General features: G+C 38.1%; 2 protein-coding genes across 2 annotated transcripts; both read right to left on the bottom strand.

Annotated features, from left to right (window-relative positions):
* Positions 1 to 1,306: 1,306 nt before the first annotated feature.
* On the bottom strand, positions 1,307 to 3,894 carry LOC120265306 (prosaposin-like). Its single transcript, XM_039273178.1, has 6 exons — positions 3,879 to 3,894; positions 3,199 to 3,377; positions 2,917 to 3,114; positions 1,830 to 1,889; positions 1,560 to 1,647; positions 1,307 to 1,401 (listed from the first exon to the last, which is right to left on the bottom strand). The coding sequence occupies exons 2-6, from the start codon at positions 3,367 to 3,369 to the stop codon at positions 1,307 to 1,309; spliced, it is 612 nt and encodes a 203-aa protein (XP_039129112.1). The 5' UTR covers positions 3,370 to 3,377; positions 3,879 to 3,894.
* Positions 3,895 to 6,238: 2,344 nt separating this feature from the next.
* LOC120265804 (WEB family protein At2g38370-like) lies at positions 6,239 to 7,071 on the bottom strand. Its single transcript, XM_039273776.1, has 2 exons — positions 6,785 to 7,071; positions 6,239 to 6,396 (listed from the first exon to the last, which is right to left on the bottom strand). The coding sequence occupies exons 1-2, from the start codon at positions 6,968 to 6,970 to the stop codon at positions 6,316 to 6,318; spliced, it is 267 nt and encodes an 88-aa protein (XP_039129710.1). The 5' UTR covers positions 6,971 to 7,071; the 3' UTR covers positions 6,239 to 6,315.
* Between the last annotated feature and the right edge of the window lie 19,816 nt (positions 7,072 to 26,887).

The following is a 26,887-nucleotide window of genomic DNA, read 5'->3' as shown; positions in this document are numbered from 1 at the left end:
TACTACAAATAATTAGCTGAGTCAGAATAAAGAAGAGTAACTTGATAAGATAAGGTTTGTGTTTCAAATGGTTTTAAAGCAATGAAACCATGGGCAATGTTGATTGGAACCAATCATACATGTGTTGTGGCCATTGGCAATAGGCCATGCACTTTCAATGCTCATCTTTATTTACATTATTAAAGCCAAGAACCATCTCACTCAACTGCCACAAGCTTGTGACGAGTCATACATTCTGAATTTTGTTTCATGATAAATCATATGAAAGTTCATGAAAGGATTGGTACCTTTTACAAAGGTTGGGAATGAGACACTGACAAAACTTGTCTGAAAATTAAAACCATACATATACTGTTCCCTTAAAATAAAATTTCATGATAAGTTCCATTGTTTTTATTATTATTTTTATTTTTTATTTTTTATTTTTTGCTGATTCTTAGAATATCCATGATGCAATGGTGCAAATAGTGCAAGCACAAATGCAAACAAGGCATAATTGATGGTGATGTTGAATTTGGATTAAATTAAACTAATTAATTTGTTATTCAGTCATATCATACATATGAACAATGAATTCAGGCTTGTATAACAGTAACCAGCTTTTGTCTTTGCTTGTGAAAGTCTCATGATGGCCTAGTGTCCATTCTAATTTGGTTGGTGGAACTAAAAGACGGCAGAAGAATAGTAGCCTGCCTTACTTTATTAAGCTCATGAGAAGTTAAATACAGTTGAAGGAACCACTTGGACAACCTAAATAAACTAAATGACTTACATAAGTAATTTACCTGATCCGTTGACAATGGTTCTTCTTTTTTCTTTTTCTTTTTTTTTCCTTTTTTTCTTTTTGGTTCGTGTATATCCTTAAAATTTTTTTTTCAAGATCTTTCACTAACTGATTTCCTAGAAGCCACAGGTTTTAAACAAGTTCGGGTGAAATACGGGAACCTCTACAAAATAATAAAGCTTTTCCACCGAGTTTTTTTATGGATACAGAAATATTCAAACTCTTATAAAACTCTTTATAAAGTGTTGAATTGGAGTCATAGGTTCTAAACAAGTTGGGACAAAATACTGAAACCTCTATAAAAGATTAAAACTTTCCCAATGGGTGTTTCATGCATGCATAAACATTCAAACTCTTATAGAGTTTTGAATTGTAAAGCCTGTGGAGCAAAATTTGATGTTTATTTTGGTATACCTGTAATTATAATATATACAGGGATATATGTGCAATGCCAACCATTTATAGAGGTAAGTATGCAAAATGTTCTTCACATACTAAAATGCAAAACAATTCTTTAAACATTTATTCTCCAACAACACAAGAACTTTGTCCACAAACAGAGATTAACTGTGGAACATTTTGTGTCACATTAACAATTACAACATCCAATTCATTTGCTGTGAATCAATGGAGTTCTGATTACAACATGAAATCAGTTTAAATGAAGAAGGATCCATACTACAACAACAGTTTCATGGGAAATGTTTGAACAATGGGCTTAAGCATCAGCCAGAAGTGTAGCACCAATGCCGGCTTCTTGATTGACCTTGCATACATGAATAGCAGCACAGACGTCCGTTGTCTCCAGATATTTCGATATCAAACAATATCAATGGACCGTAGTGGAAGGCGATCTTCTTGCACTGCAAAAATAAGGAAAAAGGGTTTATAAGTATAAGACCCTTTTTTTGGGAATGAATGTGTAAGCTGATCTAAAGGAAGTTTTAATACATCGCATAGATTCCCTTGCAAGTTCTACCTATATTTTTGTATTGTAATATTTGGGTATCGTGAAAATCTACCCGATAGAGAATGTAGCACTCACCTCTTGTGCATAATTATCCATTTTGCTGCATGCCTTCAGAAGCACCTCAATTATCTCCAGCTGAGTAAGTTTAGAACAACATACAATTTGTCAATCTTAGATTCATGCATGAATTATCTTCTTACAAATTAAACAAATAGTCTACAGATCAAAGAAAATTTTTGAGAAAATTGCTCGCAAACTCTTGTAAAACCGGATAATTATTAATATACCTTCATAAAATCATATTTACTTGTATACATCCATAAAACATTCCTACTTGCTTATATATATCTCTAATTGAAAAACAACTCGCAGATTTTATGAAAATATATATTGATTTTTGTTTTTATTCCTTATTTTTTCGTTTTATAAAATGAATAAAGAGTAGAGGGTTAAAAATAGTTTATTTTTTTTATAAGATTTTTTAGTTGACTTTTGGTCTGAGAGTATATAAGTAAATAAGCATGGAATGTAAAGATATATAAACAAATGTCATTTATATAAGGATATACAAGCGATTTCCCATTTTCATAAAATCTACAAGTTGTTTTTCAACTAGAGATATATATCAAAGCAAGAATGTTTTATGGAGGTATACAAGCAAATATGAATAAAGAGCAGAGGGTTAAAACTAGTTTATTTTCTGTAAGATTTTTTAGTTGACTTTTGGTCTGACAGTATTTAAGTAAATAAGCATGTTATGTAGAGATACATAAACAAACGTCATTTATATAAAGGTATACAAGCAATTTCCCATTTATGAAGGAACAAGGAAGTGAAAAACCCGAATTTTTTTTTTCTTGAGGATCTAAGGGCATTTCCAAAGTAACATGCTACAAGTGAGCTTCCAAGTTAATTTAAAAAGGGTAACTCCCAATCAGAAACATTATGCTACCTAATAAGATAGAAAGCAAGAAGAAATCATGTCGGCTCATATGAGTAAAGTTCTCTTAGTAAATCGAGGAGGACAAGGAATATCATTATTAATCATATGGAAGATACCAATCAAATGCAATCTTGAGCTAAAATAAGACAAAAACTCATAGTTTTGTTCTTAATTTTACATGCGGCCTTTGAGATAAAAGCGGGAGAAATATTGAAATACCTGTATGTCAGGATCTGTCAGTTTGGTAAGAACTTCAACAACAAGATTATGGCAAATTTTGCAGGGGCCATCATGATTTGGAAGGCGCAAAGAAGTCATAATCTCACAGAGCTTGACTTCTTCACAGAATTCCTTTGGTTGTATCTGACTAACCATGACAAAGAACATGGGTACATAGTAATCCACCAACTCAAGACACTGCCAAAGTCATCAGAAGAGCTTTTAGAACATTCAGCAAACATGGCAAAGGCATACAAGTATGAGAAACCGGCTTTTAAGTACCTGATGCTTGAGAGAGTAAAGCTTGGAACAAACATGATGGAGGCCATTGATGATCATAATCTGAGTTTCATTATCACTAAGATAAGATAAAGTCTGACTAGCAAAATCTTCACAGAGTGTGCATATTTGTCCATTTCTTCCAGAACCATTCAGTTTACTCAAGGTTGTCATTTTGTGATCTACATTAATAAATGGAAATGAAGATGGATCACCAGTTTTACACCTCAAAAGTTTACAAAAATATTGAATTCCTATTCCAAACCCTCCTACATACTTACAATATATTATGTATATATATATATATATATATCTGAAGATGGTAATGCAACAAATAAGATCAAGAATCAACTTAAATAAGGAGCATATGAAATCAGCTAAGACTAAAAAGAAAAATGTCAACTAAACAAGGATATAGGGTAAGAAGAAAATTATAGGGATATTTTTCCAATATATAACTTTTGGCAAACTGGCTGAAACAACATAGATGATTGTCACAGACATTATAGTCAACCTAAACTCAGATATCACCTCAAAGACAAATTTTGTTGGCAAAGTTGATAACTTTCCCACAAAAAATAGAAAATTGATTGGCAGACAATATTCAGAAAACGACAATTCAAGCTGTAACACAACACATCGTAACTATTTGGTTCACAAAATTACCACAAAGATCAGCTCACCATTGATTTCCAAAAATCCCTAGATTTCCAGAGACTGCATTGAAAACATCCAATTAGCAACAAAAACAGCAGCGAAATACCATGCCTTGAAACCATTGAACCTGACAACCATGAGAAAGCACATCAAGCATGAAAGGAATCAGATAAATCATCGAAAGAGATAGCAAAAAGATGAACCAGAGGAAGGAAAGAGAAACTGAGAGAGAGAGAGAGAGAGAGAGAGAAGATCCACGGCCTCTCTGCTTCGCTCTTCTCCCCCAAATTCTTTGTCGTCTCTTCTGGTTGACCCTGATGTTATGGAAGGAGGAGACGAGTTGTGGGGCCGTACGATCACCTCGAGATCTGGCTGTTTCCGATCTAGAGACAATCATACGGCCAAGGATTGACATGGCTGGAAAATTTGCTTGCAGACCTCCACAAAAGTGCGTATTTTGAAATTGCGCGTTTGGATATGTTCTTTCGTGATTATTTTTAAAAATAGTTTTTTTACATATATACCCTTGTAATTCAGTAATTCACTTAATTATGTATTTACTGTTTAATAAAAACACATATCCTAAAAAATTAAACTTATTTTATTCGTTACATATAAAAAATTGGATGGATACTTAGATTTATTTTAAATTTTGTCTTGTTTTATATGTCTCATTTTTTACCATGTTGGCATGCCACTTTAATCATTGATTGTATTTATTCTTCTGGTAGTTGTTGAGCAGATTGATACAGAAATTCAATAACATGCACGTCCACAGCACTTATGATCATTCATAACACATTAACACAGTACACGCACAGAACAAATGATCTAGAATGAATTAAGTAAAACAAATCACTTGACATAAACAAATAGCCTAATAAAATCCCTAAACTCATTTGTCAACAAATGATACAAGAATTTAATACAACTCATAACACTGTACATACACATCACATAAACGATCTAGAGTGAATGAAGTACAGTAAAACAAACCATTTAACATAAACAACTAGCCTATAAAATCCCTAAAGTCATTGATATACTGGTCTGTCTACTTTTGGGCTGCTGCAACTCTGCTCTCCTCTTCTTCTTGTTTTTTTCTTGCTTTGATTAGCCAATATAATTGATCCTACAAAGCCGAACTTCTTTCTCTTTGCAGAGGACTTCTTCTCGTGAGTCCTCGGCGGAGAAATGACATTCTTATTCAGAATTTGGCCGAGGGAAACCTTCAGCTTAACATTAGTATTCTCCTGAATTTTCCAAGCCATGATCTTCAGGGCTCAACAACTTTCCTGCTAAGTATTTGCCCCAATGTCATCACACTCTTTGACCGCTCAGGCACGAGCAAACTCAAAACCATTCACATCAAGCATTCGGGAGTCTCTTCGATGATGAACTGGTCCTGCATTCTTGAATTTGGTGGAATTAGGAAGAGACCGCCGTTTCTGGCCATGCTCTGACCTCCACTTCCTCAGAGCTTCTTCAACTGCTAACTTTCCCATGTTTGCAGCTTCTACTCTCTTTAGGGCCTCCTAGAACTTTCCGACTGGTTTTCACTTCCTTCTTCGCTTCCTCCACCCTGAGTAGCAACTCCTGCTTTGACTGATTTGCTTCTTCTACTTTAAGCATAGCTGCTTCGATTTTTCTTCTTTGATGCTACTTCAGCCTCTTCGGCTTTTACGTGTCAGAATGATGTACTCTTCAATCGGGAGCGCCACTGCAGAGGAGTTCTGGAGATCTCCGCTCCGTTATCACTGTTTGTCAGTGCTTTCATCTCCTCGAGTGCAGAGGCTTCAGCAGCTCGGGCTGCTTCCTCCATCTTTTTAGCTGCTAGCCACCTGACTTCAGCAGTCTTCATGCTAGCCTTTGCCTGCTCGATTTCAGAAGTAAGTTTCGAGACTTCAGATTTAGCAGCCTCAGCCATCTTCTTGAATTGCTCGGTCTCACAGTTCAATTCTTTGATCTTCCTTGAAATCTCAGACGGATCTAGAGACTGGTTACTTTCCGTATCTCTGACTGCTTGAAGCTTCTGTGTTGTTAGGTTCAACTCTTCTTCCAAATTTGCAACCTCAGCAGTATTTGCAGCTAGTTTCTGCCGGGTCTTCTCAAGCATCGACTTCTCCTTCTCTATTTTACTATTAAGCAATTCAATCGAAGATCGAATCCCAGCCAGATCACTAGTTGTCTTGCTCAAAGCTCACCTTTGCTAACTTCAAATCCATTAAAATGGAACCTGGTGATTGCTTTGATACACCGCATTCGATCTATCACATCGACCCCGCTCACCAGTATCTTTTGGAAGAACATTCTTTCACTTGGGAAACAGTTTCACCATCGGAATCGAACTCTTGACTTTTTGCTTGCTTCAGCAGCTTCTTTTCTGTAATTTCAGCTTGAGTTCATCAACAATCTTTTTGGTCATTTCCAGCTCTTTTAAAACATCAAGAGTTTCCTTTTCCTTCATAATAAGATCCTTCTCAATTTGCGTGCAGCTTGTTCTTCGACTTTCATGGCATCAGCCTCATCAAATTGATCATGTTTCTAATCAAAATATATAAGTACATTCAGAAAAACAACTCCAAACAAGCATATAGTCAAATAATTCAAAATATTCTTATTAACAAACAATTACCATGGAACTGCAATTTCATACCCAAAAAACATCAGAAAAACAACATATTCACTCAAAATGTGAAGACATTATAAAACTAGGGCAACTACTGCATGCATAAAAAAATAGTCTTTTTTTCAAGAGTTCAAAGGTTAACCTAAAATCTCAAGAAACAATTTCCAAGAAACTGCACATCTACGCAGAATAGCATCATAACAACAACAAATTCAGTCAAAAATTGAAGAAAAAAAAAAACACTAGAAACCCTAATTAGAAAGCTCAAAATTTCAAGAAACAGCAACAAGTACAAACAAATACCTCAGGAGAGAAAAGATTCTTGAGCTGCGACTTCCAGAGAGCGCTGCCACCGAATCGATCAACAGCCTCTTTCACTGACTCGAACGGCGCCGAGGTGTCGATCTCCACCCGCCCCGCCGCCCAGTTAAGGTCTTTCGCCGCCACAGATTCCACGGAAGGGCCTAAACCTACTTCCATTGCGTCCATTTGCTGTGATTTCTCAGAGTTCGTCGACAATGTGGGCGGATTTGGCTAGGGTTTCGCAAGCTCGAGAAGAGGAAGTGGAGATGAAGAGTGTGAAATGAGAGGATTGGTGGAGAAGAGGGAAAGTAAATAAGAGTTGTAAATATTTGATTTCTTTTTGTGCTGGTAATAAATATCATCCGTTGATTGTGCATCCAGATCAGGACTTGTGAGAATCAACGGTTGGATTGTGATCATTAGATACCCGTTGGCTGCTAGCTGAACGCGAATTACGAGGTGGAAAAGACCGTTGTGGTGCGTGGCGCTGTGAGATTTGATTGGTCGAAAATACCCTTGAGAATGTAACCGTTGAACTTGGACCATAATTGGGCCTGGTTGAAGCAAGCTGTGGAACACGGCCCAAGCCTATCAATTTAGGGCCCATTGATGTTAATTATCCTAATTAATCAGCTGTTAAGAACTTCTCTAATATTTATAATTAAAAAATTTATTGATAGTTCTAAAAATTGAGAAAAAAAATTTGATTTACCTAATCCTAATTAAACACAAACTAGAAATTTTAATAGTAAATAAAAATAAAACAAGATAAGACATTATGATTTTTTGAGTAAGTGATTGGATTATCATTATTCATTGCTAATAACAATTATATAAGCTATTTGTGGACATTCTCCAAAAATACTATAAGGTATGTAACATAATCTAATTAGTTATCTTATTTCATCTAGATATCTTATAATAACATATTATAATATATACACACTCATATATAAAAAAATCAGAATATATAAAAATAGGAAAAATATTAATAATCATATATATATATATATATATATGATATTTAAATATAAAAAATCGTAATATATAAAAATAGGAAAAATATCAATAAATATATATATGATGATGATAACTAAAACTATTTCAAATAAGTATATTTTTCTTGAATAAGCCTTCCAGAACATGTAATTTGACTACCAAAAAATTTGTATTGGACTTGGAATAGGTATGGAATAAAATAAAATAAATTAATTTTGAGAAATAAAATAAAATATTAAATGTTTCAAAACATATAAAATAGGGAAAATGTTAGTAAGCATATATATGATAACCGACAAAAAATTTAAATAAGTTTATTTTTTTTAATATTATATTATATTATTTTAAAATTAATGTAATAATTACATGTAATAAATTATTTGAAATATGATTTCATTAATTACATACTATTAGAAGGGTTGCACTGCATATATATATACACACACACACATGTGATGGGTTGTATATGTTGAAGCATGATTGAAGGTACGGTGACACAGGCTCGCTGGCATGAACTGCAAGAGCATGGTATCGTGCATGGACATGTTCATGTACAAGGATGGGTATGTAAGTGTTAGGTGTACTAGGTGTATGTTAAATCCAGAGAAGGAGTGTTGAAAAGTGTTTATGTATGGTGAGCATTGACTACTCTTTATGTCTGTGTATATGTTTGTGCCCCGCCATTAGGGGTTGACAGTAATCTTAGGACGCACATGAGTTATGGTCATTCTCGGTGTCTGCTACGCTGTCACTCCACCCTTCTACCGAGGTAATGTAGGGACCCATCGCTAGAAAATTCCTTTTAACTGAAAACCGATACCTCAGAAACCAAATCGGACTTTTACAAATTACAATTTATAACTTTTACACCAACTCACTATGATTCAAATACATATACAACAAATATAATAACTCAAATTTGTGGGTACAACCGCTTACAGAGATCACGATACCAACAAATATAAAAGAAGATGGGACCCATCTGCAGGCTTGGACTTAACCCTCGACTAGCTCTAAACTTGGCAATGATGCACCCGTGGTCTTCGCTCCCTCTAGCTATGAAGACATTAGTATTTGAGTGGGCTTAATAATTTCAAATACTCAAATACGTGATATATAAAATATATAAATACCAACTTCTCAAATAATTTTCCAACTTTTCCAAAATACCGAATTTAGCATACATTTTAAAGAACTTTTGAAACATAAATTCATCACAAATCAATATCAAAACTCAATTTTTCAAGAAATCTCAAAATGTGCTGCGAGACCGCCTCCTAAGAGCGCATACCGGGTCACCATCACAACACCAAAATAACAGTAATATAAAAATCCATTCTCAATTCACACTGAAAAATCTCCCCACTTAGCCGCGTCGGCCGCGACTAGGTTGAGCCAGAGCTCTTCATAACCTGACTGCGCTCCACCCGGCCCCTGCGGTGGTGACTCCCGGGATCCCGATGTATAAGTCCAATCGTGCAGCTCCCACGCCCCACCGATTCGGACAACCAACACTTCAGTCCACCACGCCACCTCTAAAGGCGGGCTGGCGCTGCACCACTATAGTCTGGCCTTAGCCCGCCGTCACCATCCAAACCAACATGTAAATGTAGATAATACAATCAGATAATCATCATCACATGGTCCTTATCTCAGACAAGCATTCACATCACTGCAAAATAAACATCATTTCCACAAAAGTTTCAACGTCAAAGTGATAAACAACGCATAAAACCAATAAAAATCCAGTATCCATGATGTACTCATTCCCTATTCCAGAACGAAACCAATTCCATCAAATATTGTCGGTGAAAACATTTTAAAATGCTCACATGATTTCAATAAATCATTCCAAATCAAAAGCATATATAACCATAGTAAATAAATACAATGAATCAATAATTAAATCACATATACACTGATTTTCACCATTCACAAATACACATATAATCATACTAAAACCGATGTATCGTCAATACGATTGCTGCGAACATCAACGTAGATAGGTAAATATACGATATACCCTCAACATTATACGCTAATTGAAAAAAGAAATACTTAAACAATTATTTTCAAAATACTTAGCCATTAAATAATTATTTCAAAATATTAATAATTAATCAATTATTTAAAATATAGGCCACTACTAACTACCTTGTCCTGGGTTCTTCCCTTGCACTGAAACCCTCCTAAGATCAATAACACGCCTAATAATAATATAATAAAAATAAATATCACATTTAAACCCAAAATAAAATACAACAAACAACAACAGACTCTCTATTGGGCTTCACTCACTCAATCGGTTAAAACCCGCCAGACTTTATATCCAACCTGGCTTTCAATCGCATTTAAACCAACTCAATTTAGTCAAACACGCTAATAATCAACCAATCTCAATTCCATCAACCAAGCTCACAATTGCACTGTAACCAAACTCAATCAAATTGAACCAGCTTCTGAACCAACTCACTTATTGAAACCATTGAACCAACTTGGTTCAGCCCAAACCCTTTAGCCCAAATCAACTAACCCAAACCTAAATTACTCAACTTGATTTGATCAAGCCCAACTTCTAAATCCTCCAAATCGTACTCCTGCAACCTCAACCAAATCATCCTCAATCCTGGTACGATCCAACCAAATCAATTCTGGTTAAACCCAACAAATCAATTCAACCATCTTCGATTAACACCTCTAATCATCATCATCATCAACTTAATCAATCAAGATCTCAAACCCTAATCTCGCAAGCTACAGCATTGCTACATGCGACCTCAGTAAACCCTCATCTCCATTTTCATGATTTTCAACTCGAATACAAGGTTTTCTCAAAACACCTCTATACACACTCATCATCTACACAATGAACACGCTCAACCCAAATGCAAATCATCTTCATCAAATCCACACAATACACACACACATACTATTCAAAGTATACCCAATAACAACTCATCACAATACTTACCAAACAATACTTCATCCTATTTCTCCTCCATCAAGTCATCACAAAGCTCCATCACTCCCATCTTTCTTTTCTAACTCACGTCGCGTCGCAGGTGAGCAGTTAACGGTATGAGACGAAGCAAGACGTAATCACTCAAGAGTCTCGGGATCTCAATAACGAAGCTTTTCGTACACAAAATTTACATTTAGTCTTGCTAAAACTTAACTCTCTGCCAAGTCAGTCCCTGCAAAACCTTTACACAAACGGTCTCCTCGAATTAAGAAATAGTATTCTCTGCAAAGGTCCTTGAAACCATCAAATGGTCCCTGAAGTATAACACACAATATTTCCTAGGTCCCTCACGCCTTACCTTCCTTCAGTCCTTGGTTTCCGTAGAAACATTTTATATCAATCCTTTTCTATTACCTTTAACCCAAGCAAAATCTCTTTAAAAACTTTTACATCTCTAAGTCCTTGTTCCGTCCACTCGTTTCTCAACAAGATTACCTCAGTAGGAAAATTTTACCGCGAATCAAACAGTAGTAATCATTCTCGAATATATTTTCCAACAGTATACGTAGCGTCTAGGGTACATAATCCTTTCCTCCTTACAGAAAATGTCTGTCCTCGAAATTTCCCTGAAGCATGTGATAAATATGATATCAACTGAAGTTTCACTCTGTACTCCAAATCTGTCTCTTGTTCCAAATCTGCTCAACAGTAGAATACCAATACCGTGTCTGGATGTCCAAGTATTCATGCTCGATGATCAAAAGCGAACCTGATTCCTCTTTATACTACGGTGTTATACACTTGGTGATACAACACTCTTTCCGATGCAGCTACCTGGCTTCCCTCACTTCCACTCACACAATAAAATAATCTTGTATTTTTCCACACAATCCAGCAGAAAAGGCTACAACTTCTTATTCCCAAGTTAGGAAATACCATCATACGCGAGGATACACGTGTAGAATACAAACATCTCAAGCACACAAACGATAATATGGTATCGCCCTCACTATTCACAAAGTCCCCACACGCCCATTCGAACCCTCATCCTCGTTTCACTTGTCAAGTGCTGCAACCTCAACCTTTCCTGCTATCGCTTCAACCGCAAGCACCATAGCAGTGAATGACGCATGGACCAAGCATCATACGCAACAAGTAAACCCCTCGTAGAACCCATACCTCCTTCACTACCGCATACGACTTCTGCCCATCAGCGAAAACGCTCCAATGTAGATACAGCGCACCTCCAAGCAACCATAGGCCAAATCCAGTATCCACGGTTACCACACAACGAGTCGCTGGACATAAACACTGCACCATCGTTTGTCTTTGGTTACCAGTGTGCACACGGGATCCAAGATGCACGAGAGACAACAAGAGTAGAAGCCAGAGGCACTGCGAAAAGCAATACGGTTTCCATCTCTTCTTCTCCCTCATTCGCTCCCTCCTCTCTCCTTCTCCCTCGCTCCTCCACTTCTCTCCTGTCTCTTCTTCCCTCTCTCTCTTTGTCGCCTCTTCCAGAAATATCTCTACTCACTCTCTCTATTATACCGGAGGAGGTCTCGCCCTCACTGCCCTCAAACTGTTCCATTACCGGGAAATCCCAAGACACTCAAAATTCCAATCGACGACCTAAAGTTCTGACCTCTCTCCTCTATTTAAACACAACTAAACTCACCACTTAGAGGAGCCGCCATACATCATCCAAAGTCCGGTTACAAATCAAACCTCGAATCAATCGCCACATCATAACACAATTCCTTTTAAGAATCAACGAAAGTGACAGTAAAGACCTGGGTTACCACGCGCTAATCTCCATATTCTGCCAGCACGTACGTCTGTAAAAGTATCTTTCAAATCAAACTCGAGAATCATCGTGGTGCTGGCTAACAAAGAGAACGCCAGTCACCCTTCGCAACTTTTAAGCTTAACTTATTTTCGGATAAAACCACCTCCACAATATCTCAACCTCGTGATCAGTGATCACATTGCATCGCTTCAACCTCTCGGCCGTTAAACGTCAAAACCCACCACCAACCCTTATTCCCAATACGCAACTTAGGTTTTAACCGCAGACTGAGACACCTTAATACTCTACCCGGCCCCAATCCTTTCTGCTCTATCCCTTACCAAACCCCAAGCTCAGAGCACGACTTCAGCCCTAGGCTTCTAGATCACAAATCCGCGATCTCTCACCAACCGTGGATAGTCCCAACCCACGCCCTCCGACACCAAAAGACGCCATCACTCCACCCCTTCTGGAGATTTATGTGATGTGCACCCATCGCTTATTCCTTTAACTCGGAAACCTCGACATTTCCTCTCGTAGAACCAAATCGTACTCTACATAAATTGGCTAATTTATAACTTTGCCAACACCCAAGTAGATTCAAATACATAAATACAACAAATATAATCAACTCAAATTTCCAGTGCACACCGCTACAAGATCAACGATGGCTCAACAAATATAAAGGCATAGTGTGATGGACCCACTGCATGCCTCGACTTAACCCCGACTCAGTTTGCAAATCCCGAACAGCACCCAGTGTTCGGCTTCTCCCGTAGCTATTGCAGTTTACTACTTCTCCAATGGCTTTGAGATGTGCATTAATAATTCTCAACACTCACACACGATGATATATAAACAGATGAAATACCAACTTCTCAAACATTCTTCTCCAAACTTTTCCAAAAATACCGTAATTCAAAGCAAAACACATGTGTTAACTTTGAAACATAAATTCATCACAAATCAATATCAAATCAATTTTCTAAGAAATCCAAATTGGTTGCGGGAGAGATCGCCTCCCAAGAGCTTGGCTACCGGCTTCGCATCACAAACCCAAAATAACAAGTAATACACTCCATCCTCAATCCCACAACTGAAAACTCTCCCCCACCCTAGCCCGCCGCTGACCAGGAGTCGAGCCAAGCTGTCTTCATAATCTCGACGGCTCGGGCCCACCTGGGCGGCAGGGCGCGACTCCGGATCCTCGACGAGTCATCCAATCGTGGCCTCACGCCTCCCACCGATCTCGGACAAATCAACACTCAGTCCACCACGCCACCTCAAAGGCTCGGCCTGCGCGACCTACTATCGGCAGCAGAGTCGGGCTCACCGGGCCACTCATCCAAAACCAACACGTAAACGTAGCTTAATAATACAACCAGGAGTAAATCACATCACACTGGTCCTCTTTATCCGGCACAAGCACTCACATCACGAAAATAAACATCATTTCCACAGCTCAACGTCAAAAGAGATACTGAACGATACCAATAAAATCCAGATCCACGATCACTATCTCTATTCCGGTGAATGAAAGTCTCAATTCCACAACATTGTTGGTAAAACATTTTGAAACGCTTCACATGATTTCAGCAAATCATTCCAAATCAAAGACACATATAACCACGTAAATAAATACACGAGATCGAGGAATCACATCAATACACGTATTTTCACTATTCACAAATACATATATAATTACACGAAAACGTGTATCAACACGATTGTCGTGACATCAACAGCTAGAAGAATACAACGATACCTCAACATTATATCGCCTACTAATGACACTGATAAAAGTAAATACTTAAACAATTATTTTCAAAATACTACCTATTAAATAATTATTTCAAAATACAATAACACTGAACTCACTATTTAAAAATAATAGCCACTACCAACTCTGACCCCGCCAAGGTCTCTTGCCTTCCACGCTCAAACTCTCCCCAAGCACCGAATAACACCCAATGCTAATCAATATAATAAAAATAAATATCACTATTTAAACCCAAAATCAAAAATACACAAACAACAATGGGACTCTTATTGTACTCCACTCACTCCAACTCCTGGTTAAAACCCGACCTCAGCATTGTCCAACCTACCAATCGCACTTTCAGAACCAACTCAATTTTAGTACCAAAACACGCTAGTAAACCAATCAACCAATCTCGCTAATTCCATCAACCAAGTGCTCAATTCGCAGCTCGACTCAAACTCAATCAAACTCAAACTCAGCTCAACCAACCTCAATTTTGGTAGGTCTAAAATCCATTGGGAACCAACTCGTTCAGCCCTCCAAAACCCCACTCAACAACTCGAACTCCAAACCCAAACCTGAGGTGTCTTCAACTCGACTGATCTGCCCCAACTTTAACCAAATCAATCTCAACTCAACCTCATCATCAATTTCAACTTCGTCGATCCAACCAAATCAATTTGGTTAAAACCCAACAAATCAATCTCAACCATCTTCATTAACACTCTTAATCATCATCATCATCAACTTAATTAATCAAACCAACAATCCTCGCGCCACAAGCATCAAGCATCGTATGAATCTCTAGACCCTCATCTCCATTTCAAGCCATTTTCAACCTCAATGCAAGTTTTCAAACACACTTTCACACACTCATCATCTACAATAATTAAACGATGCTTTCAACCCAACAACTCATTTTCTCTCATCAAATCCACCAAATACACACACACATACATTCAAGTGATACCAATAAATAAATCATCACAATACTTTACCAAACAATACTTCATCCTATTCTCCTCCCTCCAGTTACTGCCGAAAGCTCCATCACTCCCATCTTTTCTTTTCTAACTCACTTGCCATCAGAAGCAGCAGCACGCGAGGCGAGATCGTTAAGACGATGCACTCACTCAAGCAGGCTCAGATCACTAACGTAAGCTTTTCAGCCAAAATTTACATTTAGTCCCTCAAAACTTAACTTCATGCAAGTCGTCCCTGCAAAACTCACAAATGGTCCTCTGAATTATGAACAGTATTCCTCAAAAGGCCCCTTGAAACTATCAAATGGTCCTACTCAAGATAAACACACAATATTTCAAAAAGGTCCCTACCGCCTTACCTTTCAGTCCTTGGTACGTAAATATTTTATATCAATCCTCTTTCTATTACTCTTTAACCCAAAATCTTTTACTTTACACCGTAAGCCCTCGTTTCGTCCACTCGGTTTCTCAACAAGAGTACGGCCTCAGAGAAAATTCTCATCGCGAACTCAGAATAATCTAACATATTTTCCAATGTGAGCATGTAGCAGGTTCCGTATTACAATCCTTCCCCCTGCTAAGAAAATCCTCGTCCTCGAAAATTTCCTGAAGCACGTATAAATAATGATATCACCGTAAGCCTCACTTGTTCCAAACCGCCTTCCTCTGTTCCAACTGCTCAACAAAGAATAACAATATCGTCCCGGATGTCCAAGTATCTCAGACGATCAGTGCGAACTCGATTCCTCTTATACTTGTTATACACTCAGATACAACACTCTTCCGATGTGTTACCCGCTTCCCTACTCCAAAAACTCATACAATAAAATAATCTTGTATTTTCCACAACCAAGAGAGAGTGCCAAACTCTTATTCCCAAGTAGAAATACATCACACCCGAGATACACGTATAATACAAACATCTCGCTACTGACAAACGATAATAAAAATGCACTATTCTACTATTCACAAGTCCTCATACGCTCATCGAACCTCATCCTTGTCTACTGGGTTTCGCGGCTCAACCCTTCCCTGCCCATCACTCAACCGCCGCATCATAGTTAAGGACCGCACGGGCATCATCATACGCTAGCTGCAAACCTCTGTGAACCCATACCTCCTTCTCAATTTCGCATACGACTTTCGCTCAGGAAACGCTCCATGTAGATACAATTCCCCAGCTCAAGCAAACTATAGAGCTAAAATCGTATTCACGAGTTACCACATAACGCAGCTCAGGACATAAACACTCATCATTGCTCCTCGTCACTCAGCAATAATAGAACCAGAAGACGCCGAGGCAACAAGAGTAGAGCCAGAGCGTTCTCGAGCTAGCCAGGTTTTCCATCTCTTCCTCATCTCGCCCTCCTCTCCCTCTCCTGTCCTCCACTCCTTCTCCTGCTCTTCTTCCTCTTCACGCTTCCGTGAAATATCTCTACTCTTCTCTATTATACCTCGAGGAGGTCCTCGTCGCCTGCCTCAAAACCTTTGGTTCCATTACTCGTAAACTTAAGACACTCAAAATTCCAATCGATGAAAACGCAAGTCCGACTTTCTCCTCTATTTAAAACACAACTAAACTACACTTAGAGGAGCTCGCCATAATTCATCCAAAAGTCCCGACAAATCAAACTCGAATCAATGTCACATCATAACACACCTTTTAAGAACTCTACTAAAGGGTGATAAAGAAGACTCGAGCTTACTCACGGCCAATCTCCATATTCTCTAAGTGTACGTCTAAAGTATCTTCAAATCAAATCGAAATCAATGCCTAGCAACAAAAGAGAACGCCAAATACCCCTTTCTTTCGCAACTTTGTTAACTTATTTCGATAAAAACCAATTCCAATAAAATATCTCAACCTCGTGATCGTGATCACGTCAGCATCGCTTCAACCTCTCACAGAAATGTCAAAACCTACTACCAACCTTATTCCCAATACGCAACTTAGGTTTTGAAACTGCATCGAGACTCTTAATACTTCCCACCGGGCCCCTTAACTGCCTAATCCCTACCAAACCCCCAAGTCTAGACATGACTTAAACTTAGGGCTCCGATCACAACCCGTGATCTCTACCAACCAGTGATATCTCAACCCATGTACCGAGTACCAAAAGACGTCACACCCAATTCCCTCTACCTGGAGGTGAAATGTGGCACCCACGCTTAAAAATCTTTTTAACCGGAAACCCTGATACCTCTGTAAACCAAATCGACTTTACAAATTACAATTTATAACTTTACACCAACTGCAGATTCAAATACATAAATACAACAAATATATTAACTCAAATTTGTGGGTACAACCGCTACAAGATCACTGATACAACAAATATAAAGAAAAGTATGGGACCCACTGCATAGCCTTGGACTTAACTCGACTCAGCTCTAAACTCGAACAGTAATCTAGGGTCTCGGCTCGAAGCATACAAAGACATTCACTGGCTTCTAGAGGGTTTAATAATTTCAACACTCAAATACAAGATATATAAAATATATAAATACCAACTTCTCAAATAATTTTCCAACTTCTTCCAAAATACCTTAATTCTAGCAAAAATACATTTTTAAAGAACTTTTGAAACATAAATTCATCACAAATCAATATCAAATCAATTTTCTAAGAATCCAAATTGTGCGAGAGACCGCCTCCTAAGAGCGTACAAATGGCTTCGCCTCATCACAACCCAAAATAACAAGTAATATAAAAATCCATTCTCAATTCCACACTCGAAAATCTCCCCACTTAGCCGTCATGACTAGAGTCTGGGAGCCGCCAAGGTCTCTCATAACTCGACGCTGGCCCACCGTCCTGCGAAAGTGGTAGCACTCGGATCCCGATGACATCCAACTCGTGCCTCTACGCTCCCACCGATCCGGACATATCAACACTCTGTCCACCACGCCACCCTCTAAAGGTCGGCCCGGGGACCTACTATCGCAGATAGTCGGCCTCAGCACCCGCCGTCACCATCCAAACCAACATGTAAATGTAGCAATAATACAATCAGAGAATCACATCACACGGTCCTTATCCAGACAAGCATTCACACATCACTGAAATAAACATCATTTCCACAAGCCAATGTCAAAAAGTATAACAACGATAAAACCAATAAAACCAGATCCATGATACCATTCCTATTCCGTGAATGTAAAACCCAATTCCACAAATATTGTTGTAAAACATTTTAAATGCTCAGCATGATTTCACAAAATCATTCCAAATCAAAGCATATATAACTATAGAAATAAATACAATAATCAATAATTAAATCACATATACATGTATTTTCACTATTCACAAATACATATAATTATACTGAACGCATGTATCAATCACGATTGTCGTGAACATCAACTAAGAAGTATAATATACGATACCTCAACATTATAATACGCAATTAAACACGATAAAAAGAAATACTTCAAACAATTATTTTCAAAATATCTACCATTAAATAATTATTTCAAAATAATAATAATTAATCAATTATTTAAAATAATCAGCCACTACCAACTCACCTCGTGTCCTGCCCTTCCTTGACTCAAACTCCCTCCCAAGATCAATAACACCTAACAAGTTAATAATATAATAAAAATAAATATCAGCTACTTTTAAAACCCAAAAATAAAATACAATAAACAACAATAGACTCTATCGGGCCCACTCACTCCAGATTCGAGTTAAACCCGATCCTAGACTATCCAACCGGCTTCAATCTGCACTTAAACCAACTCAATTTGCATCAAACACAGCTTAAACCAACTCGAACCAATCTCAATTCCATCGAACCAGCTCAATCAGACCTGAACCAAACTCAATCAAACTCGAACCACCGAACCAACTCAATTCTTATTCAAAACCATCGAACCAACTCTTGGTTCAGCACTAAAACCCCAGCCCAAATCAACTCGAACCCAAAACCCAAACCATCTCAACTCGATTTGATCAAGCCCCAACTTAACCAAAATCTAATCTCAACTCAACCAAATCAATTTCAACTCTGGCTTCGATCCAACCAAATCACTTGCTTAAACCCAACAAATCAATTCAACCATCTTCATTAACACCTTTAATCATCATCATCATCAACTTAATTAATCAAACCAAACCCTAATCTCTTGCCACTACAAAGAATGCTACAAGCATTCCTGAACCTCATCTCCATTTCAAGCGATTTTCAACCTCGAATACAGGCTTTCTCAAAACAATTTATACACTCAATCATCTACAATAATTAAACACGCTTTTTCAACCCAAATAAATCATTTTTCTTTCATCAAATCCACTCAAATACACACACACATACATTCAAGATATACCAATAAATAAATCATCACAATACTTACTAAACAATACTTCATCCTATTCTCCCTCCATCAAGCACAAAGCTCCATCACTCCCATCTTTCTTTTCTAACTCACTATGGCATCAGAAGCAGGAAAAGAACGAGTATGAGACGTGGGAAGAAGATTTAACACTCAAGAGTCTGGGATTTTTCTCACAACGAAAGTTTTCAGCCAAAATTTACATTTAGTCCCTCAAAACTTAACTTACAAGTCAGTCCCTGCAAAAACCTCACAAATGGTCCCTGAATTATGAAATAGTATTCTCAAAAGGTCCTTGGAAACTATCAAATGGTCCCTCGAAGTATAACACAATATTTCAAAAAGGTCCCTACCGCTTTACCTTTCAGTCCTTGGTTTCTGTAAATATTTTTATATCAATCCTTTTTCTATTACTCTTTAACCCAAAAATCTTTTAAAAACTTTTACACTTAAGTCCTTGTTCTCGCTCTACTTGTGGCTTTCAACAAGACACTCGTAAAATTTTATCGAGAATCGTAGTGAATACCTCGAATATATTTTCCAATGTATATGTAAAGGTTCTGGTAATATGTACTTCTCCTCGTAGGCTTTTGTCCGGAAATTACGCTTTAGAAGATAAAAAGGTGTGAGACTCGAATGTTGGTTGGTTGATGCAACATCTTTGCAAAAATTCCTCTCCCACTATCTATTTTACAAGTTTGTTACATTAGTGTTTACTGCTTCCTTAGAGGCATTTCTACAAACACTTGTAGAATATTCTTCATCTTTGCACTTACAATCTGGTATCAGAGCCTCTGATATGGCAGCCAACAACAATCCAGCCGATACTTCGCAACCTTCTCGATCGGTGCTTAGGGGACACGACTATAGGAGGTGGAGTCTTCGGATGAAGACAGTGTTCCGGTCTCAAGAATTATGGGACCCTGTGAGAGGGTGTCTAGACTAAAGATGAAGCAACCGATGTGGAGAATAAGAAGAAAGATGCCAACTCAGTTGAGCATCATTCAAAGACAGGCCGTGGATGAGCCGATTGATCGAATAGCCGAGGCAAAGCTCTGGCTCCACGCAAATGGAGCGATTCAAAAATAATATCATGGAGCACCAAGATGCATGGCATCGGTTAGGAAGCAGTCTCTTAGGCAAAAACTTTGAGTACTCATTCGTGATTATCGCTCGAGAGGGGCGTCCATTGTGAATCAAACCGCGGACTAGGATACAAGCTTTAGCGCAGAGAGAGCGGGCTGAGCAGTTTAGGGAGTCTCGCATCCAAAGTTCGACTTTGTTGCAGTTGCAATAGAAGAGATGAAGGACATACAACACTCACACTGGATGAGTTAAGCGGTCACTATAGCTCATGTGAACTTCGAGTGAATCAAGTGGAGTAAAGGTCGGAGAAAGAGCATTACACGCTAAGGGTGAGGCCACTCGTTCCTCTTATAACAAAGGGCAAACCTCTAGTTCCGAAATACATGGGGTGAGAGTAGAGGTCGTGGGAAGACCATTTGTTCAAGTAGAGGAAGAGGTAGAGCTGGTCGGGTAGGGCTTTTGAAAACAAAAAGCAATGTTCAAAGGCTTACTCGCAAAGAAGTTCTGGACATGTGAAGGTCAGTAAGGTCAGCAAGAGAGAAGCAACCTGAGAGGGGAGTTACCCTATTGTCAAGAAAAGGAGGCCAATAATTTATTCATGGCGAGTAGCAGCAGTCAAGAAGCAAAGTAATTTTGGTCCGCTTGTCGATTCCGGACGCTTCAATCACATGACTCGGAGATAGAAGCTTGTTTTAGTTATTCGATGAATCACAGGTAAGGTGCTGAGGCTAGGGCAATGATAAAGAAATGTTGGTGCATGGAGTGGGTACTGTAAGCATTAACACTCAAGGTGGAGAGCAAAAAGCAACTTCTGGGTGTCCAATCTGCTCCGTGTTTGGCTCACAATTTACTTAGTGTTGACAATTACTCACTAAGGGTTATACTCGTAGTATTTAACCATGACTGAATGTATCATCGTCATAATAAAAATAGAAATCATGTTATCATAATTCAAAGGACAAGAAACAATATGTTTCCTTTGAATGTTGCAAGTATTGGAAAGTCTCAAATGTGGTCAGCATCAAGCCGCATAACAAAGCCAGTAATCAGTGGGTACATTCGCCGACACCTAAACTACGATGTATACGCAACTCATGGCTTAGAAAAAGGATGGCATTTTGGCTTTACCAATGCTAAAGCAAGATAGTGATCGTAGAGGGAGGCGTCGGGCAATACGCTAAGAAACAACTTTCCTCGCTGAGCGCCCTAAGAGCAAAGTCTAGCCTTCAACTGGTGTATATGGACCTATGTGGTCCCATGAGTGTAAACTCTTTAGGTGATAACAAGTATTTCTATTTAATTGTTGATGACTATAGCAGGTGGTGATGGGTATATTTTCTCAAAAGCAGGATGGTGGCAGAGATGGCGCGAAGCTTGCTCAAAAATGGGCATTTTCTAGTGAAATTTCGGGGAGAAGTCAGATCAACGACTAAACAGTACTTGATCAATCGTGTCCCTACTCAGGCATTGCAAAACAAGACTTCCTATAAGGCTCTACATGGGGTCAAACCATCCAGAAGTCACCTTTAAGGTGTGTAGGGTCATTGCATTTTGCACTCATTTCAGCTCATAAGCTTCACAAACTTGATGAGAAGTTAGAAAAGTGTGTGTTCATTGGGTATACATTAGAATCAAAAGCTTATAAATTATATAACCCAGTCTCTTGCAAGGTTATAGTGAGTAGGGATGTGGTGTTTCATGAAGGCTGTAGGTGGAGCTGCGATGCTTTTACATGGGAAGGAGCATAGTGGTCGAGTCATGACGATCGCTGAAGAGTCCTCAAGATGTTCTCACATGATGACTAAAAATGTCGGAATGTCAAGATAGTCAGGAAAGTTCAAGCCATTTGGGACCAGTCTCTGTGAATGAGAGAATGTTGAAGTTGCGCCCACCGATGCCGCCACCCAGGGGAAAGACACTGTGCTACTGGTCGACATCTACAACACACGTACTTTTGCACTGAATATAGTCGACCAACTGAGTACAAGGAAGCACATAAGTTCAAGGTATGGCAAGAGGCCATGGATGTCAAATTAATGCAATTAAAGAACAATGATACATGGGAGTTAGTGTGAGTTACCAAATGGGAAGATAGACAGTGGGCTTTTGAGTGGATCTTCAAGACCAAGGTGAATGCAAAAAAGGGCAAATAGTAAAAAGCTTAAAGCAAGAGTCATGGGCAAAAGGATATTCTCAACAAAGAAAATAGGCTATGATGAGGTGTCACCACAGCCCGCTTGAGACCCGTGGAGGCTTTATACTTGCTCTTGCCGCTCATTCAGATGGGAAATGTTTCATTTTTGGTGTTAAATCATCTTTCTTTCGAATGGTGGAAATCTCACAAAGAGGTGTTTGTTAATAATCCGTAAGGGTATGAGATCAAGGAGAAGAACACATGGTCTATAAGTTAAAGAAGGCACTTTTATGGGCTGAAGGAGGCACCCAAGGCATGTGTATTTCAAAAATTGATCAACACTTCAAGAAGAGTGGATTCAACAGGAGTGAGAGTGAGCATACTCTCATAGTGCACTAAGGAAAGAATGAGAAGTTCTTTTCGATCAATCTCTATGTTAATGACATCTTGTATACCAGCTTCTTCTTCCACTCTACCTGAAGAATTCAAGAAAGAAACGATGGGAACCTTCGCAGTATGACCCATCGACTTAGGAAAGATGAGTTACTCCTAGGATTGGAAGTACGACAAGGTTCAAGTGGCATATTCATTAGTCAAAGAAAGTATATTGAAGACTCTGTCAAGTTTATGAGCATGGACCATTGCAAACCCAGTAATGACTCCAATGGTCGTGGAATGAAACATTCCGTGGAGGGATGATGATGAAGAATTTATAGATCCAAGTTTGTTTTAGGAGTTTGATTGGGAAATTACTTTATGTTACCACATACAAGGCCAAACATCAGCTCTCAAAGGAATTATCTATCAAGGTTCGCGAGTAAACCCAAGAAAAATTCAATTCGCAGCATAAAACGAGTTGTAAGGTACTCTGTGGTGGAACTAAGGATGTTGGCTTTGCGTATTCCACTGGAGATGAGGATGTTCTAAAGGCTTTCTCTGACAACAACTGGGGAGGGTCTAGAACTGATCGCAAGAGCACTACAGGTTGTTGTTTCGATCGGGCTCTAGTGTTGTCTCATCGGGATCGAAGAAGCAGAGATCGTGGGCCCTCTATCAACTACGTGTAGCCGAGTACATTGCTTCGTACCGGCCGCAGCCTACCAAATTGTTTTCGATTAGAAGAAGTCATGCAAGAATGGGTGAGATGGACAAAGGGCGTAACCGCTTTATGGTGTGATAACTTATCAACACACGCTATCAGCAAAGAATCCTTTCACACCATGGAGGACAAAGCACGTAGATGTGAGGTTTCATTCTCATCCCAAAACCTAGTAAATGAAGGAGTGATCTTACCGATCCATCGCCGAGACGTATGAGAAGCTTGCACGACATGTTTACCAAGCCCCGCCGTGGAGAAGCATCCGATGATGAGGGAAGCATCTTGGACCGGCACCTTCAATCATGTGAGGTGTTGAAGCATGATTGAAGGTGACGGTGACACAGCCTCGCCGTGCACTGAACTCGCAAGAGCATGGTATCGCGCATGGACCCGCTCATGTACAAGGATGGGTACGTAAGTGTTAGGTGTATCGGTGTATGTTACAAATCCGAGAGAAGGAGTGTTGAAAAGTCTCTATGTATGGTGAGCATCGACTACTCTTTTATGTTCTGTGTATGCTTTGTCGCCCCGGCCATAGGGTTGGTGGTAATCTTAGGGAATGACCAATAGTTATGGTCATTCTCGTATCCGCCTAACGTACTCTCTCTCGTGTTACTTTTTGTCCGGAAATTACGCTTTTAGAAGATAAAAAGGTGAGACCTGAAGTTGGTTGGTTGATGCAACATCTTTGAAAAAATTCCTCTCCCACTATCTATTTTTACAAGTTTGTTACATTAGTGTTTATCGCTTTCCTTAGAGGCACTTTTCTACAAACACTCAGAAGTCCCGCATAATATTCTCACTGTAGTATATCTTTGCACTTACAATATATGTATAAATATTTAAACCATCTAATATCAAATAATATATATTTATTCATATATGCATTTTGGATTAAAGGGTTTCATTGTTCAACAAAAAGATCTTATATTATATTATTTTATCATTATTAAATTATTAATTGATTTTTGATAATTTATGTTAACAATTATCAATATTTTAATATATATAAATATATAAATTTGTGGATGAATAAACAAAAATTATAAACTATAAAGATTTCATATCATATTTTCAAAATCTCTAAAATCATACTAGAAATTTGAAACTAAATTACAATTTTAAAAATTATTTATATTTGAAAATAATTATAGATACTCGAACCCGATAAAACTGATTTATTAGAAGATTTTCATATACCGTAATTTTAAACATAAATGCTGCAGACGCTTAATCTATGAATCGGAATTGAAGGCCCGTATTCCCGTGAATGCTATCTAGAACATTAATTATTCGCTGGTTTGTGTAATAGTACTAGATTGGTTATTACAAAACTTGGAAATCATATTCTAGAAACCAAGGTGAGTTTCTCAGACACGCATGGCATAATATTTTATTCCACGAATGACTTTGCACCACTTTTAACTCCTTCGCATCAACAAGATTGCTTTTTATGTTTCTCAACAAAGGTAATATCTTTAAATGTATCAGTACGAGTATGAATCATCAACAAAGAGCCAAGGTCAACTTTTCATGCACAACTTTACGCTAAAGTGTCTCAGAGTTGCCACACCGTAGAGCCGATTGAAAACATATTAGCTATGCGAAAGACGTAGAGCCAACCAATTCAATTATAAATGTGGTCTTCAAAGAGGCCTTTTAAAAATTCGATTAGATATATATTGTGAAACTTTGAATACCAATCTATATTTGAATATTTTTATTTTAATGTCTTGATACTTAATTTTATTATATCAATTAATTTTATACCTTTATTACAAGATATTAGTCACTATTTATCCTCGCGGCACGACGCATAACACTAGTATATATATAAAACTCAGATAGTTGGATCATAATAAAATATTTATGTACTAATCGACACGGGCAATCGATATTATATAAATGGAGCTCAAATTCTCTAAATGAAGCGAATGGATATGTGCCGAATTATATATTATTTCGTATATATTATGATCTCTATATGCACACTCAAAGCAATTATTTGTTTTCGCTTTATAATTACCACGCTTTTAATGCTAAGGCATTGAGTATCTCATAAGCTTTCAAGCATTGCCTATGCTTTTTCACTAGTAATTTAATTTGAATAGATTACTACCCTTTTGATAGTGTATTCGGTTACGAGCAGAAAAATGCCTCTCGATGCGTCAGCATGTGGGTAGCTTTGGATTTAGAAATGGAATTTTGTTTGGCTGTTTTGGTGTGTTTGTCAATGGCCATCATTATCGGGATTGTCAATCAATCCAAAATCACTCAGCTCTAAAAGCTGTACCTGAATTTATAAAAATAGACATAAAATTAGCCTCCTTATATATTAATAGTACTAATAATCTATTTTAAAATATTAAGTGATAATATTGGGCATGAAATTAATGTTTCTCACTGATTTCACCCACTTCATTTATCGCATGTAAAAGCAACTTGAAGGGCTAGGTACTATGAAGAACTCATCGTCTCACATTCATTTCGTACTCTCAAAGGTAAATCTCTCACCACTCCAAAGATGAGAGATTTTAGACATTTCTATTTATTTATTTTATCAATCAAACAAAATTAAGTGATAATTAAGATAGATTATATGGTCAATTTTAGGGAGTTATTAAATTGTCACAATTGACTTCGTTTCTCGCTACTCAGCATATCATTTTTATCAAAAATACTCCCTCCGCTCTATAAGTGCATGCTGGCATGGGGTGGCAATACAGTCATGAAACTGGACCCGCCGCCCGCTTTTGTCTCGGCCTGGAATAAAAAGCGGGTTTCGACATGCGCTCGCAAACGCGCCGGTCCGAGCACGGTCATTGTCCGGATTTAAATCCTACCGGGTCCCACATAGCCTGACTAACGCATTCTTTTAACCCCTAAAACCTTTTCAAAAGTTCTCACAACCCAGCCCATTTCGTGAAGCTCATTCTTCTATATTTTTAAACATC

Source organism: Dioscorea cayenensis, chromosome 7 (assembly GCF_009730915.1).
Source record: "Dioscorea cayenensis subsp. rotundata cultivar TDr96_F1 chromosome 7, TDr96_F1_v2_PseudoChromosome.rev07_lg8_w22 25.fasta, whole genome shotgun sequence".
In the NCBI taxonomy this organism is placed as follows: Eukaryota; Viridiplantae; Streptophyta; class Magnoliopsida; order Dioscoreales; family Dioscoreaceae; genus Dioscorea; species Dioscorea cayenensis.
The sequence above is the reverse complement of the archived record's forward strand: the minus strand, read 5'-3'. Positions and strand labels throughout refer to the sequence as shown.

What these genes read in the sequence shown, in the direction of transcription:
- LOC120265306 (XM_039273178.1), bottom strand. Translation starts at nt 3,369, where the DNA reads ATGACAACCTTGAGTAAACTGAATGGTTCTGGAAGAAATGGACAAATA. An exon ending in TTTACTCTCTCAAGCATCAG is followed by an intron (nt 3,115 to 3,198) that starts GTACTTAAAAGC and finishes TGACTTTGGCAG; the next exon opens with TGTCTTGAGTTGGTGGATTA. An exon ending in TGGATAATTATGCACAAGAG is followed by an intron (nt 1,648 to 1,829) that starts GTGAGTGCTACA and finishes TTATTTTTGCAG; the next exon opens with TGCAAGAAGATCGCCTTCCA.
- LOC120265804 (XM_039273776.1), bottom strand. Translation starts at nt 6,970, where the DNA reads ATGGACGCAATGGAAGTAGGTTTAGGCCCTTCCGTGGAATCTGTGGCG. An exon ending in AGAATCTTTTCTCTCCTGAG is followed by an intron (nt 6,397 to 6,784) that starts GTATTTGTTTGT and finishes TATTTTGATTAG; the next exon opens with AAACATGATCAATTTGATGA.